At 42.1% G+C, this 17,301-nt stretch overlaps 1 protein-coding gene across 4 annotated transcripts; it reads left to right on the plus strand.

The window, feature by feature from the left end:
- Positions 1 to 380: 380 nt before the first annotated feature.
- Positions 381 to 13,324, plus strand: LOC133905899 (uncharacterized). Of its 4 annotated transcripts, none has more exons than XM_062347696.1 (7): positions 381 to 917; positions 2,043 to 2,331; positions 2,437 to 2,542; positions 5,319 to 5,442; positions 5,535 to 6,269; positions 6,642 to 8,592; positions 12,528 to 13,324. In XM_062347696.1, the coding sequence occupies exons 2-7, from the start codon at positions 2,148 to 2,150 to the stop codon at positions 12,947 to 12,949; spliced, it is 3,522 nt and encodes a 1,173-aa protein (XP_062203680.1). In that variant the 5' UTR covers positions 381 to 917; positions 2,043 to 2,147; the 3' UTR covers positions 12,950 to 13,324. The 4 variants fall into 4 exon arrangements, with proteins under 4 accessions (XP_062203680.1, XP_062203678.1, XP_062203679.1 ...); XM_062347694.1 differs by having other exon boundaries at positions 381 to 811; XM_062347695.1 differs by having other exon boundaries at positions 381 to 754.
- Positions 13,325 to 17,301: the final 3,977 nt, after the last annotated feature.

Here is a 17,301-nt window from a genome sequence, read left to right on the forward strand (position 1 = left end):
CACGCCCCTGCCTTCGCCCTGTGCAACAACCACCGCTCGGTGCCTCCGTCTCCACTGGCGGGCTGCTGAGAGAGATGTAGATTGGAGAGTGAAAATCTGGTGGATGCAGATTCGATACCAGTTTTCTCCAAATCAGATTGATACTGACGGATTTTGAGTCAGACATAATTTTACTCCACTCAAACTCGATTCTACCCATTACTAGCCCTAGTTGGCTCTTTAACCGAAACAGAAAAGAAACCCAGTCTATTAATTCTCACTCTCTTCAAGGGCAAAATCGTAATATGATCGCCCATAGCATATCATTCCACCTCACCCTAATCCTCAACTAATCCATCTTCCCATTTCTTAACTCCAAAAACACCAAAAAGGAAATTAGGCCAACAAAAATAATTTAAAAGAAATAAAAAAGAGGCAAAACCACTTCTTCCCCAGTCCACCACCTCCCCCTCTCCTCCAGCGAGCGCACGACGCAGGCAGCAGGCAGCAACCAGCAACCGAAGCGAGCCCGCTTTGCCTCTCCCCGCGGCAACACCCCCCTCTCGCGGCGCAGGTGCGAGTGCGCAATGGAGTGCGGAAGCTGAGGGGCGAGCGCAGGAGTAGAGGAGCGCGCGGCGGGACTAGGCCTGGCCCAGGCCCGGCCGGATCTGCCTCGGGGCTCGCGCCCGCGGCGGGAGATCGAGGGGCGCGTGGCCGGCGAGGCCGGTGAGCTGCGTCCCCGGTGGACTGGGGGCCGCCGGTTGGTGGAATGCGGGTGCGTGGAGTGGCGTCCTGAACTGCTGCTCTTCTTCCCTTTTTTTGTCAGTTTGAGGTGGTGATCTTGTTCTTGATTTTGTGTGTGTGCGCCGAGAGGGGGAATGCGGGACACGGCAGTTGGATTTTCCGTGGAATTGGTGGCGTTTTAGATGATTTTTCGGGTTGGTTTTCGTATGCTGCTAGCTTCTGGGTCCAATTCGGTGCTATCAGATTTCGAGCATTTTTTTTCGCTCAGGATGTGCTGGAATGTGGTTTTGGGAGTACGTTGCTGTTTGCTGGTGTTCTCTGGGGGAAAAGAGTAGAATTGAGCTCGTATTGTGCTTCTGTGGTCACTAGATTCGGTATTCAATTGTTTGTTCTATTAGGCATCGATCTGGTGTGCGTCCTTTTTACTCCTTATTGTTGATTCAGTTGATCAGTCCTGGCTCGTGTGTTACTTTGCCATGTGGGGGGCTATGTTTTGCGATATGAGTGATGCAATTTCGTGTTTAGGCTCATGGAGAAGTGTTACAAGGTCGAGTTTTGGCTCAAATTTTGCTGCTTGATTTCCGTATGGTCTAATTTTGACTGAATCGTACTGATTGTCGTCGTCTGCAATGTGATGTCCTCCAATTGGCTTGGTGATTTAGCTGTAACACGGGGTGGCGGAGGGCATTAAATGTTGTGTCAATTGTCAAAAGAGTAAATTTGGGACCTTTGTCTGCTCATAGTTTAATTGGATGCGCCATTTTATTATTCTGGAGACACTTTTGTTGTTCATATGCTTCTTTGAGGAACTCCTTGACTGATTGTTGTGGACTTTTTGGGAGACTTATCTGAGGGGTGTTTCTTTGGTTCATTTGATGCAATAAGATGTGCTGTTGATTGTAAAATAGTAAAGTTGGATGCCAGGAACTCGTCATTATGTGAGCTATTTTGTTCCAGTTGGGTGGATGGTTTCATCTAGATGTGACGGATTCGGCAGTTTGGGTACTTTGAGTGGGAGAAACAACGATAGCTTCTACTTTTTGTGTGCTTTCTGGGGCATTTTGGTTGGTTTATTCTGTTTACGTATGCTAGCTTCGTGGGTGCAATTGGGTGGATTATTTCAGATGGTGGTGTGATGGATTGCTGTTTTGGGTAATTCATGATGGAACGATGTTTTTTATTTCTGTTCATTCCTTTGCCGTTTATGTATATTGTGCTATCCTTTTTTCTATAGCTTTCATAAGTTTTTCCTTTTGTTTTGGTGCATTTTGGGACTTTGGGTTTGTCCAGTTGTTCAATGACACTGCATTGTATTGCAGGTCATGATATCTGTTCCACTTGATTTTGATGGAATTTGACTGCATTCTACCGTCTCAGAGAGAAGGATTGTAGTAGCACTTAGAGAGGCTAAAAGGTCAGAGAAAATGCCGCCATCACCCTCACCGAGGAGATCTCTGGCACGGGATAATCACAAGAGGATCAACAGTTTTGGAAGTGGGCTGCCTGCGAAACCAAAGGATGATGAACTCATTTTGTTCTCTGATATGCAGAAAGTTGAGAGGGAGAACTTCTTACTGGAACCGTCAGAGGATTTTGATGAGTCGATAGGTAATGCTTACAAATGCCATCCTCCTCCCCTTTATAAGATAGTATTATTTATTTGTCTTTGTTACTTATCGTTTTCTTTTTCATTTTCTTCTTTCTACCCTTCAGCTAAATTGAGCTATTTCCCTGAAGTCAAGCTTGGTGTTAACATTCCTGCACGTGGAGAAAGCCATGATTTGCTTAACGTGGATGGTGATAAAAATGATTATGAGTGGTATGCACACTTGATTGCACGTGTTACTTTGTCTTGTTTCAAATGGTATACATGTTGCAATGACTATCTTAAAAGCATTTTTGAGGATAACACATAAGTCGAGCTTATGGGGGTCGTCGGTCCTGGGGGAGATACTTCCATCCCACCAGTTCCCACACTTCTTTTATCGGTGGACACACAGTCCAGAATACTCAAGGCACATAGTCAACCCTTTTTGAAAACACGAGCACACTGCCCACTCACACGCCAAGGAGGTACTCACGCCGAAAAGCTAATTATTGTGATCAAACCATAGCATGTCCTTTACCGAGGACACAGCTATCCGGATAGATTTAACACTCTGCAGATGTTGTACACTTTACTTACAAGATATGTATAGACTCCAACCTTAGCAACTGGTGAAACTATCATGACGAGACGCAACGACCTCACAACGTAGTCACAATATTCACCCATAGGGTACTAAGATACCAGGGGCCTTTGAAGATCCACAGGAAGGACCACTTAGCAATCCCAAGGCTCTGATATAGCCTTAACAATATCACCAGCCGGACCTTGGGCTACGTACTACCCAAATCTTCTCCTGGTCCCCATTGCCACTACCAGCCTCCGAGTGGGTACCGAACTAAGTTGGAGGGGTTGGGTCAAGTCCTACCCATTCAGATCATGTGCTTATACGATTGGATACTAGATAGGATGTTATAGCGAACCGGTTCTTATACGACTGAGACAAATGTCTCCCAGCAAGAACACCACAAAAACGAACCTTGCTCTAAGGTAGTTCCCACCTTTGTGGGGTACCTTACTCACCCCCTGTCAACAATACACTAGAGTTCTCCAGAAATACAAATCTCACACGCGCACACACCAAGCACACAACACTTCACATTTTTGAAAATGCATGATTAACATATGTAAATATCCTGATTCTTTCTTTTGAACAAAACAATCCTAAGTATGCTAGTAAATAAGCATTCATCCAAACAATCATTATAGTTGATGTTGGGGACCTTCTAGGGTTTTAACAGAATAAAGGTGACAATATCAAGGCATGGTATAAACAAGCTAGGTCATAACTATATTAACATATTCTTTAAAATTATAGTCATTAACTTAAGCATGCATATCCCTATAATTTGAAATGGCTCTACGGGTTGTATTTAAAAACATAGGATCAACATGATCAACGGTGTAAGACTTGCTTTCGTTGAAGTCCTCATCCGCTCCTTCTTCAAACTCCGGATCCTCTGGGTCTTCCTCGAACGCGCCTTCCTCTAACAAACGCAACATACGACAAAAGCGCACACATAAACAATCAATCAAATGATTATATTAAAAACTCGTCGAAAAACGGAGTTAGGACGGAGGAGAAATGGACTTCGGAAGTTTTGCCAGGAGAGAAAATCAGGAAAAAGGAAAAGGAGAATATAACTGGAATATTCCGGTTTTGGAATCGGCTCGGCTCGGGGTCGGCTCGGCTCGGGGGCTCGGCCGGGCCCACCTGTCAGTGAGGGAGAGAGAGAGAGAGAAATAAGGGGGAGAGAGGGGAGTTGGCCCGGCAGATTGACGGGGAGAGCGAGAGGGCAGGAGGGAGAGAGGCGACGGGGCGACGGTGAACGGCAGTGGCACGTCGATGGAGGACTGCGGCGGGCGGAGCAAGGCGGCGGTGGCCGGATCCGGCCCGGGTGGGGGACGGGGCGAGGGCGTCGGCCGGCGACGGCGAAGAAGCGGCGGCTGGTGTTGTCAAACAAGGCGGCTAAGGTATGTTTCTCTGGGGGGAAGGGAGAGAGAGGGGAAGATGGTGGAGCTCACCGGCGGTGGCTTCGGAGCGATGGCGGCGGCGGCTTCGGAGAGGAAGGGAGGGAGGCAGTGGAGGTGAGGGAGAGGTGTGGTACTGTTCATCTTTATAGGAGGAGCGACGGCGTGGGCACGAGGATTGCCTGTGACGCGCAGCGACAAGACAGCACGGCGCGGCGTGGCGCGGCGCAGAGCAAGGAGCGGCGCCGGGTCACGGGGAGAGAGAAAGAGAGAGAGAGAGATTTTTTTTTTTATTTATTTTTCCTTCCAAGAGAACACGGGTGTGACAACTACTTAGATTTTCATTCGAATTTGGTCACAACTCATGAGGTTGTTGCTTCAAGAAAAGAAAAAAACTCGCATGGTTATCCTGTAGCTCTGTTTCAATCTTTTGTTGCACTGAAGGAGAAAAGGGCAAATCTTTAAATACTAATAACTTAATTATTGGTCACTAAACACTCTTGACGAATGTAAGTTAAGAAATCGGTATTTTTAATGCTGTTCTTTCTTGATTTATGGCAACTTCATATGATAGTATGAATTATTAAAATCTCGCTTCGTGACTTTCTGTATGCATCCCATTTGATGTTCTGTATTAAGTAGTTCATAACAGCTAAACACGATTATTGTCATCAAGGAAAACATGGAATATCATTGCAAAAATGCCAAAATTATTACATTTGGACTTTGAAGAATGTAAATGATGACATAGTTAGTTACCTACTATTGATGTACTGCTTTGGATGGGTAACTATGATGCTAACCACCCATTCACTCTTGTTATCAGAGGATCATTGCTCAGAAATATTCATAGCATAGCTCTGTATCGTGATGCCTATGTAGTTTACCTTACTCAAAATCAAATTTAATTAATGAATTTCTGGCTCTGTTCATACTTCCTGTGCTTGTACTTCTATCCAGCATTTATAGCTTGGCAGCGAGCAATGACTTGACCACCATCTATTTTTCCTATTAACAGGTTGTTAGCTCCTCCGGAAACTCCACTATTTCGTTCATTGGATGATGAAGAAGACCAGTCCATCACTCAGGTTTCTAGGGGCAGAACTCAGAGCAAGCCCATACAAATTTTGAGGTCATCTACGGTGAGTGCTTATGTCCAGAAGATTTTCTTCCAAGAACTATATCAGGTTGCATCCTTTATCTATCAATTTGATTCTATTCTATTGACATTCAGATGGATAATACTCAAGGGTCCAGAAGAAGCAGTGCAAGCCCTAGTAGGCTTAGCCCGTCACCACGCTCTGTGTCAAGGACAAGACCATCTAGTTCAGCTTCCCGCTCAAGTCCACCACTTGTTCTTCAACCACCTACGCCACCACGGAGATCTTCAACCCCTCCGGCTGCTAAAACATTAACACCTCCACGAAGGTCTCCAAGTCCTGCCTCAAGAAGGATGAGTACTGGGTCAAATGGCCCAACTTTGAATGGAACAAGAGGAGCTTCGCCAGTGAAAGCTGATCGCAGATCTTCTTCTCCAAAATTTCATGGATGGCAATCAAATGTTCCCGGTTTCCCTTTTGATGCACCTTCGAACCTTCGCACATCTCTACCAGATCGTCCAATATCCCGTTCAAGGGGTGGATCCCCTTCGTCTTTCAATAGACTAGACACGGGTTCAAGAGGTAGGAGACAATCAATGTCTCCTACTCCATCTAGAAGAGCCAGTTCATCTCACAGTATTGAGCGGGATCGTATGAGCTCTTACAGCAAAGCTTCCGCAACATCATCTGGGGAAGATGATCTGGACTCTATGCAGTCTGTACCAATTAGCTACTCCAGTAGCCCAGCTGTAAAAAAGAGCTTGGCTGTGATGAAGACCAGAACTATTGCAGCATCAAAGAATCTGTCCAAAAATTTCTCCCCTAGTCCTGCCCCAAAGCGGTCATTTGACTCTGCAGTTTGGTTGATGGTAAGCATTCCTCTGCTTTTATGTAACAATGGTGGATTATTTCCTCGTGTCTTGCATATTAGCATTATATGTAATTGGTAATTCATTTTTTAAATTGAGACACTATACATACATTAGTTTTTCTTTAGACTTGATTTTGGTCATCTGGTGCATTTCTTTTGTGTTGTAGATACTTGGCACCTTATGCAAATGATTCATTTCTAACTTCTAGTAAAAACTACGTTGACATGGTGATTGTTGCATAGTTTTATTTGAATGCTGCAGCGGGTGTGCTTTTACTGCAAATCAACACTGTACTTCTGTTTATTGTAATCTAGATATTTTCAAGTTGAAATATGAAACTAAGATGAGATATATGATATCCCTTTCCAGGATCATCGCAAAGCTCCTCAAGATAGGTTTCGACCACTTCTATCATGTGTACCTGCCAGCACATTTGGTGCTGGCAAAGGAAATAATGTGCGCAGGCCTATGTCCTCACACAATTCCTTGTTGACAACTAACAGCAATGCAAGCTCTAGCCATTGTGCCACTTTTGGCTCTTGCATGGATGGCAACCAAGAGCAACATGATTTGGTTGGTGAATGGGAAGCAGATGATAGCTGTCGAGGTCATGAGGACATATTTATGTTTGATAAATTGGATGAGCTTAATGAAGAAAACATTCCTGAGATGAGCACGAAATATACGGATAACTCCCCTATCACAGGAAAATATCTAGAAAGTGACAGACAGGACTTTGACATGGAAGGTAGCAAAACACCTTATCGGTCTTTATGCAGCGCTGCTAATAGTTCTCAGGTTGGCTCTGATAAAACTGCAACTTGCCCAAGATGTGGAAAGTTCTTCAATGTGATGGATGTGGATGAAGAAGCTGACTATTGCGATGAATGTACTTCAAAGGTTGGGAACATCTTTACTGATCCTATTGTACAAAGTATTGAAGAAGCAGACCAGCAGGATGATAAAACTATCAATTTTAAACCTTACATTGCATATGATCCTCTTATAGCCCAAGATTGTGTAGGCTATAGCAGAGAAGTATCTCTTGATCATCAACTAGTGAACAATGAACCTCACACTGATTGCCTGGATAAGTGCCCTCTTATTCACTCAATGGCAGACACAGCTGAGGAAATGTTACTGGGGCAGGAAGGAAAGAATCATGCAGAACATATAAAGCCAGTTGTTGGAGACTCCTCACTTGCTAATAGCAACATTCAATCTAGTGGAAATGACCGCCAACAAACCGAACCAACATCTGTGGAGCACGACCTTTTCAGGGACCCAATGGACAACCACAATCATGGATTATCCCAATGTAATGAACCTGTCTGTGAAACTGTGACCAGTGATAATTTTCATCAATTGGGATCAACTGCATATCTAAGCCCTATGCTTGAAAGTACTGAGGGTACTGGGATATCAGTACTGTTACTCCAGAGGTCAAACAGCAACAAATGGCCTGTCGTAGAAGGGAGGGCCCTGACTCCTATAAATATGCTTTGTTCGGAACCCTATTATGCGAGAGATGGTGTCAATATTATGAAGCGTAGCTATGGAAGGGACAGCTCTTCAGCTGCTTCTTCCAGTGATCTTGGGTCTTCAAGGCAATCAGTAATATGTTTTGAGCGCCTTAGGAGCGGTAAGAGGGGTGACTTCGAAAAGTCTCAGATAAGCAGTACTATGAGTCATCAAAGCATTGCTTCTGTGTCAGATATGTCAATTAGTAGTTCTTCAGCTTCACTTTGCCCTCAGAGCAATGCAATAGGAGGTACTTGTTTCCCAATTGACATTTTAGAAAGCAGTGCTTCAAGAACAGTGATCTCTTCAGAAGAACATGATGGTTCTTGTAAGGATGCTTTGTCAAGTGCTATGGAATGTTCTTCTGCTGCACAGGCTATTGTCAATGACAACAGCCTTGTTGACTTGAACACCTCAAGCTTTGTAAGCGAGGTAGAAGGAGATGCAATAATTGAGAACCATAGTACTGTCAGGATGGCTGACAATGATCATTTCAGTACAAATATGTGTTTGTCGGATACCGAAATGCCAAGTGATATCCGAGAGTCTTCAACTCCAGAGGAAAGTTGCATACCAAGAACTGAAGAGGATACTTCTGCCATCAGTCAGTGCTATACAAGTGGCGCGCGAGAATCCCCAATCGATGAGAACAACTTTGATAATATTCAAGTGCAGTCCGAAGCAGTTCAGGACTCAAATGAGGAAAACAGATTGGATGATTGTTGCATGTCTGCCATCTCCGAGGAGGATGTGTTGGTTCCTGAACCAGAAACTAACATAATGAAACTTCTTAATGATGGTATGAATTTCCATATTCTCTTTTCCACCTCCAAGAGTTCTGCCTGTTTCAAAGCTCATGTATATCTGTTACTTGTGTTACTTGCTTTATCCATGCATTGACCCTCTATTTATCTTGTCTGGGACATAGTTTTTGTGGTTCGGAATGAGCTGATATTTTATATCTAAGATCATTTTTGTGGATATGATTTATTCTTTGAACCAAAGAAAGAAAAAGCCCAAGATGGACGTAGTTCTGGTATTAAGTAAGTAGTCAGTTCAAGTGGTGTGTCATCATTTCAGGCAAGGGGCCATGCATAAAAATATCTTTAATGTGTGAAATTTACATCATGTGTGGGGTAATTTCTAAGTGATTTGGTTCAAAGAACATCTTCGTGAGTTTTTTTTTTTTTTTTTTGCCATACTGTTCTACTATTTCTGTGCACACTGAGCATGGGAGCTGTTAAGTATGAAATTCCTAGCTCCTACTCTTAAATGCACCTATCTGATTGATGCATTTGTTTCATGGGTTGTTTTGAAAGGAAAACAGCGGGGGAAACCCGCACTGTGGTGTGTGTGTGATAAATTAAAAAGAACACAAAAAGAAAACTGTACAGGAGGAGAGAACAGGAGGGAGAAGAGAGGAGGAAACTATACAAGAGAGGAGAGCCAAAGGGACACCAATGATTTCAAAGGCTCATGAACCCTATTTAACTGTAAAAGAAATTCAGAATTGAAGCAATCCTTCCATCCAGGGAGGGAAGGCCTAATATTTTTTAGGATAAGGTTGTTTTTCTGCTTCCAAATGCTCCAGGTAGCAATAATGAAGATCTCCATAAAGAAAGGCTTATGTGAGTCATTTGCAGCCTTCTGTATCATCATGAAGAATTGAAGATTGAGATCTCAATGCAATTGGATAGAGGACCAACAATTGGCCGCTAAGGTGCAAGCGAAGAAGAGATGGAAGGCAGTTTCTTCAATGTTGCTAGAGCATAGGACACAATTGTAGTTGTTGCCCTTAATCTTAAGTTGCTTCCTTTTTAGAATGTTCCTTGTGTTCAGAGTTTCCTGCTAGATGAAGCCTTCCAGAGCCATCTGAAAGGGGGTGGAGGTTGGATGTTTCTGAAAGGGAAGTTGTAGAATTTCTTTGCTATGTATGCTCCATTGCCCTAGATATAGTGCCATTCATCGTTTTGGTCTGAGCGATACTATGAGCTCCTGGAAGGCCTGTTCAGAAAGAGGAATATGAAAGTGCCTGTGAATTGACATGTTTTCTCTGAAAGCCGCTATTGAGACATGCTCATTTTTGACAAAGGAAAACAGTCTAGGCAACTGATCCTTAAGCAAGTCATCATCCCAAAGATCCAACCAAAGAAGCACATATCGTCATTTGCCAAGGCTGCATCGAGAAATGCCTCGAAAGTAGTCAACAAATTTGGAGATGTCTCTCCACCAAAATGAGCCCATATCATTGGCAACATGGGGCACTGAGTGATTGGCGTAATATGTATTCCAAATTAGCTGAACCCAAGGGAGGTCAAGAGATGCTTCAAGAGCAGAGCCTCATTCTGCAACTAGAGATTGACCACTCCCAATCCTCCATTTCTTTTTGGCCTACACCTTTTTCCAGGCCACTAGGGGTTTCTTAGAAGTGTTAATGTCAAAACCACGCTAAAGACATTGTCTTCTAGCTCTGTCTATACTTTGAATGACTCCAGAAGGTAATTTGAGGGTGCACATGGAATAGGTTGGAAGGGTTGATAAGATGAATTCACCATTTCCAATCTTCCCGCCATTGTAAGAAAGTTAGAAACAGCCGATAACCTTCTTTCTACATTGTTCATGAGAGGAGAATGGCTCTTAACTTTTGGATGGGTGGTCCCGAGAGGCAAGCCAAGGTATAAAGGGAGCTTGCCAATGGAACAGCCAAAAACACTAGCCAATTGAGATGCTTTTTCATCATCAATATTGATAGGAACTAAGCATGATTTATCGAAGTTGACCTTGAGTCCGGTGGAGGCAGTGAAGGAGTTTAGGTAAGCCTTCAAGCAGAAAAGCTCCTTTTGAGAGTCATTTAAGAACAACAGAGTACCATTTGCATACTGAATAATTAGGAAATCTTGATCCACTGCCATCTGAATAGACTTAGAGAGAGTATCATTGGAGTGAGCTTTATTGAGAATATATTGCAGGAGGTCTGCTGTGAGCACAAAAAGTAAGGGTGAGAGGGGGTCTCTTTGCCTTACCCCTCTTCTGCATCTAAAAGTTTTCTCTAGTGCCTCATTGAGAAAAACGGCAGAGGAACCAGTGCTCATGATATTCTCCATCCAATTGATCCATCATGAACTGAAGCCAAGCTGCGCAAGCATGAGGATGATAACATTATGCTTAATAGTGTCAAAAGCCTTTTCGAAGTCAAGTTTTAGATGACAATCTCCTTTTTTGAGTGATGGTATTGATGTAAGTATTCATAAGTCCAGGCCAAACAATCTTGAATAATTCTTGACTTAATAAAACCATATTGGTTCTTGTGGATTAGAGGAATGATCACTCTCTGAAGCCTATTGGCCAAAAGCTTGAAGATCAACTTGAGATTGATGTTGAGCAAAGAGATAGGCCTATAGTCTTTCACTGCCACTGGGTTGCTATTTTTTTGGATAAGAATGATGAAAGAGCTATTAATGGCCTGCAGGTCAATGGAACCATGGTAGAATTCCTCACAGAGCAAATAAAAGTCATCCTTGATAATGAGCCAACACTTCTTGAAGAAAAGGTCATTGAAGCCATCTGGTCCTGATGATTTATCAGAGGGCATTTCTTTGATGACCAAATCAATTTCTAGCTTGGAAAAGGGATTTGAGAGGCTGTCAAGGTGATCATAGGACTTGACAAGATCATTTAGATTGAACCGCATACTTGGACTACATGATGAGTCCATTCTTGACTTGAAAGCTAGTACGGCAGCCTTTTCTTCATGGTTATTGGCAAGCCTACCCTCTTGGGAGTCAAGCAATGTAATTGTGTTCTTCCTGAACCGTTCAGTAGCTACAGCGTGAAAAAAATTAGTGCATTCATCACCAAACTTCACTCATTTGATGGCGCATCTTTTCCTCCAATATTCATTTTTGCAATACAGGAGCTTTAGGATATACCTTTTGAGGATCAATCTGAAGTTTTTCTCTTGGGTGAAAAAGGATCTGGCCTCTTCAATTTTGTCTAACGCCATAAGAGTGCCGCTGCACTCAGAGATCAGAAGGTTTAATTGATATAGGCTTTTACTTCGTCTCTTGAGGACTCTCCTCAACAGTTTAAACTTGGCTGATATCTTCTTTGCACTGTTAGTTTCACTAACGGGAGCCATCTAGACATTGGCAACAATCTCCATGAAGCCCAGCTGATCTGGCCAGAAGTTTTCAAACCTGATAATCTAGGCTCTTGGGATATTTGTTCCAACCTGTACATAGCAGGGAACATGATCTGAGGTGGGCTTTGAGAGAGGAAGGAGGGTGCGAGGAAAGTTAATAATGTAGTTAGTGGATGTTAAGCACCAATCGAGCTGCACCGGGAGAGGATCGTGCTGCATGTTACTATAACTGAACTTTCTCCCTTTCAGAGGGATTGACATTTCGAATAAAATGAGCCCCAATCCATGCCACAAGGAGGCCGCCTGAAGCATGGGTTGTTGCTGCTGACTGCTATCTATGTTTAATCTTTCTGGCATTTCTGTCACCCTTAGATGCTTCCACTCTTGCAAACTGAATTCATATTATAGTGCAAAGATTGCACAGATTCATATTAAATTGTTTGATCCAAATACTACTTTGTTGCATCTATCATCTTTACAGTTGCTAACACTAGTGTATTGTCACAGTTATGCATCTTCACAAAACCAATGGCAATTTTTGTGTTCTTTGGTGAATGTAAGTATTTAGAATAATATTCCTCTCTAAATTGCAGAAGAATCATCTGTGACAGTAGAAGGACCAAGGAAACAAATCCAGAGATGCTTCACATTAGAAGAAGCTACTGATACAATTCTCTTCTGTAGTTCTATTGTTCATGACCTTGCATATAAGGCAGCAACAATTGCCGTGGAAAACGAGAAGGAATGTGTTGAGTCTATTCTCCCAACTGTTACATTTGTTGGAAAATCTGTTCCAAAGGAAGATAGTTTACCAAAGCTGCCTCACAGACGGACTCCAAATCGTAAGGTCAAAAGGAAAAGATTGGAAGGCGAAACAACCACGACAGAAACTACCGAGAAAGATGATATTGCTAAAGATTCCTCACCTGTACGTTCCTCTTCCGGCATTACAAGGAATTCTGATAGCATGAAGCCTCCAAAGCTGGAGTCCAAGTGCAACTGTATAATTATGTAAGTAACTCAGTCATCCAAAATGCGAAGGAGATTTGGGATATTGGTCGCAATCCATGTGTGCACGTTTCTTTTCGCGCACAAGCTGGACACAGAGCTGAAGCGTGCCTATCTGCTTCACCCATTACCAGCAATGATGGAGTTCGACACGGATCTTCTGTTAGATTATTTTCTGATGGTGCATTTGCTGTGTTTTAGGTGACAGAATGCACAGCGAGCTATTCTTTTGTAAATTCTTTTTCCTCATTTTTTCTGTTTTATGAAAATTTCTGCATGTCATGTGGTCGATAGCGGTTTGTCTAAAGTGTGAAACTACTAGAGATGTGTCAATAGCATATTTTCTTGCAATGCACGTGTTTTGTTGTGAAAGCACACGACCTGAGCTCAACTTTTCTGCCAAGCATGTGTTTACTGTGGGTACCTGTTTACTGTACTCTCAGCAATTTGGATGTTGTAGGGGTATCTATCCTTTTAGGTATTTAGGTATTCTAATACATCATAGAAAGTTATGCAATAAAGATTGGAGGATCATAGAAGAGAAATTTGAGAAGAAGGTGAGTAGTTGAAAAAGTAAGCACATGTCGGTTGGTGGTAGATTGATTCTAATTAATTTTGTACTAACTAGTTTAGCAATATTTATGCTCTTTTTTTAGTTTCTAGAGGAGTCATATAAAAATTAGAGTACTTTAGATCGAGGTTTTTTTTAAGAACGATGACTATAAGAAAAAAAATATAGGCTAACTAGATAGGACATTTTGTGTCAACCGAAGGATCAAGGAGGCTATTGACATACAAAATTAATGTCAACTATGATATGTTTTTCACTCCATCTCCCCTCTCTTCAAATAAAGCGTCGATAGGTGTACCATGTCACTTCTAAAAGTAGTTTTGATAGCCCTCAGGTGACTGATATTTTACAAATATCTCAATCACAAAAAATGAAAAGAAATTGTGATTATGGTTGGATGATTTTGGATTTTGGTACAAAGATTTAGGATTTGGGGGGTAGGAATTTATCTCTTCAGACGGGTGGTTTAGAGGAATGTTGATGCCAGGAAGCAGGTTGGCTTGGCAATGGCAGCGAAGCAGTATGGGTGCCGTAGGCAAAGGTGGTGGAGGGTCGGCAGTGGGGAGGGTTAATCTTCGATGAGTTAGTTGGCAATGCTTGTGGTGGTGAATCTGGTGGCGAGATGGAGGGGGGGGGGGAGCCCGCGTGTGTGATGGTGATCGAGCAACATCGAGTTAGGGATGCGATGGCGACTTCTGGATCGGAGGCGACATTAGGTGATAAGGACGGGCAAGGGTGGTGGGGTGAGGATAAGGTTAAAAAATGAGGTGGATTTAAGTGGTTAGATCTAGATATAACGGTCTTAAAAATGACTTGAGACCAATACAAGATCTTAGGCAACTTAGAAGTAGGCAAATGCCTTAAAAAACCTAGACAAAATCTTCTCTAACCAACCAGGGCACACAATATTACTCCAAAAAAAGTTACTTTAACTTGATCAAAACTCATTTGTTAATCTTAACATATGGCATGTTAATACCCTCATTTAATAAAGAAACTGCAAATACACCCTGCAAAGTCACTTCAAGTTACAAATACCCTCACAAAAGTTGCATTTACCACCCCACGGGTCTAGGATCGATGCAAAATCCCCCATAAGTGTTCTTACTTGATTCCATATCAACATATTTATCGTGATGTGACTTTGAATTTGTTTGGTCTAGTTTTGTAAAGTGGATTGAAATGAAATAGGCGATCTAGTAGGCTTCTATGTATATTAAAAAGCCAGCCCAAATTTGAGACGTTTTAAAAATTATTTTATATAAAAGAAAATAAATAAACCTATTATATATATATATATATTAAAAAGGTTCTTAAATTGTTTGATAATGGTTTGAATATATGATTGTATGATTTTGTGGTGTATGATAAATAATATATAGTATATATGCATACATATGTATATAGAAATCCAGAAAATAAATACAAAAAAGAAATAGAAAAGGGGAAAGAAAGGAAAACCTCTTTACATTGGGCCGGAATTCCTCCCGCGGTCCACCCCTCTTCCTTCTCTCCTCTCCTTTCAGCCTAGCTGGCCCATCTTCTCTTCCCGCTCTCTCTTTCTTTCTAGACTACATCAACACTGAGCCGACTGAGCCAGTCCCCTCCTCTCTCCCTCCTGCTCACCTCTCTCCTGGGTTGAGCCGCGCTGAACTGTCCAATTAGAGCGCGAGGAGATGCAACCCGTTTCGTCTGTCACCACTCATCTTTCACCTTTGGTAGGACTCCTCTGTGCTTCGTTTGAAAAGGAAAAACGTGGGGCTCGACAATGAACTCAGTGCCAGATCGACTAGGATCAAGTGGGGAATCCATCTAGAAGATCGCAAGTGGGATGAACAAGAACTTTCTAACCAAATTAGATCCTTATCTCCAATTGGGAGGGATTCAAATGTGCTAATCGAGCTTGAGATAAGGTCACTGGCACCTTAAAACGCTAACCATGTCAATCTCAAATTTGATCTCGATCGGGCATAATTAGGTGCCCAAGGCCCTCCTTGAGCTATCCCAACTCGCCTTGAGTCTTTCCCCTAACGCACCGTCCCAAGCCTTGTACCAGAGGACCCCCACTACGTAGAGAACCAAAGCCACCGTCGTTGCCAAGACGTAGCGTAGTACCTCGATGCCCAAATTCTCTTCAAATAAGTTCGTTGAAGCTCGATCTTCATCTTCTACCGCTCGTCTGAGCAATCTGAGCAGGGCAAGAATATCTCGACGAAGCTCCGACCAAGCGCCGCCATGGGAAGTAGTTGCCGTTGTCGCCCAGTACCAGAAATAGAGAAGGTGAGCTCCTAATCGTACGATTTGAGATGGATGGCCATGATTAGTTTCCCCCGTACACCTTTGGTTATTCCGATATGGGTCGTTGGATCTAGATCCGACAAGCCAAATTTAATGAGCCATAATCTGACTTAGCAGTGCCATGTCAACAGACATCGCTTTCATGACTATCCAGTTGGCATCCAGTTAAGTGCCATGTCAGCCCTATTGTATACGTAGCATCCCAATCAAGTTGTCCAATCATCTGCCATGTTGCTAGCTACGTCAGGGCCATATCAGCTTCTGGTACCCATGTGTCATTGCCACCTTTACACAATTACCCACGTGGCAGCCTAGATGTCAGTCCTAGTCAGCAATTCTAGTTTTAATAGTTTTAATATTCTTTGCTGATGTTATAATTAATTATGATGGCGCAATAAATAAGGTTTTCAATATTATATTAATTTTGTTAATCCTAGAAAATAATAAATAATATGTTAATAGTTTGAATAATGTTTTTCTCTAGTTAAATAATTCAAATAAATTCCAAAAAAATCCTACAAAGTCCAAAATTCTAGAAATTTGCTAATCGCTTAGTTCACATGTAGTTTATCTTTTGTCCCATTTTAATATTTAGAAAGCCATAACTTATCAACTGTAGCTCCGATTTGATCTGTTATTTCACCAAAATTCCAAGAAAAACCTAAACTATCGAGTGGTATTGTTTGTTGTGTGCTATTTAGTTCTTTTTAATCTTGATGTTTATTTATTATCTTTTTACTTATTTTCGCGAGTAGACACTAACATTCCAGAGGAGCAAGAAGGACTACAAGACCAAGACTTTGAAGATCTAATTAAGTATTGTGAAGGCAAGTTGTGTACTTGACCATATTGATCTCAGTTTTTAAAATATTTTATTTTACAAATATGCATGCTAATAATATTTTCAGAAAACCAAAGTTAGGTTTTACCCTACTTTTTCCTTTATGGTCATTGTGGATGATGATAATGATAATGACTCAATTAAATATGATAATGGTCTTGTGCAACTATGATAAAAGATGATGATATAATTTGTAGAAACATAGAATTAGGATTTGAGCAAGTGGTGTGGATGAGACCGGTACAGGTTGTATGGTTGTGTTTATGGTAGTCTTGCTCAAATCTATGGACCAGTACGTGGAGCGATCATTCTGAGTCAACGGTATAACCACAAGCCTAGTATGGGATGTGCCTAGCCGATTAATTTGCTTTACTCTTAGCATGGTGCAGACCATTTGGTGGTACGAAATTGAAGAGGTGTACTTCTTCGGATCCGTAATGCGCAAAAGGGGGCTTCCGTTGTTGAGATGTATTCACACGACGGTGAAATCTTTGCGGGTATGCACATATTAAGAGGGGCTTTGTAAAGTCTTTGTAATGATTCATAGCCGCACATCTTGGAAGTGTAATGAAAATCATGACTTATGGATAAAGTGTACAACATCTGCAGAGTATAAACATAATATTTAGCCATGCTCACAGTTAAGGAT

This window comes from Phragmites australis, chromosome 23 (genome assembly GCF_958298935.1).
Source record: "Phragmites australis chromosome 23, lpPhrAust1.1, whole genome shotgun sequence".
Taxonomy (NCBI): domain Eukaryota; kingdom Viridiplantae; phylum Streptophyta; class Magnoliopsida; order Poales; family Poaceae; genus Phragmites; species Phragmites australis.

Bases quoted from the DNA above. Each gene is read 5' to 3' on its own strand.
- LOC133905899 (XM_062347696.1), top strand. From the start codon at position 2,148: ATGCCGCCATCACCCTCACCGAGGAGATCTCTGGCACGGGATAATCAC. The intron at 2,332-2,436 runs GTAATGCTTACA...TCTACCCTTCAG, and splicing joins GGATTTTGATGAGTCGATAG to CTAAATTGAGCTATTTCCCT. The intron at 6,270-6,641 runs GTAAGCATTCCT...ATCCCTTTCCAG, and splicing joins ACTCTGCAGTTTGGTTGATG to GATCATCGCAAAGCTCCTCA.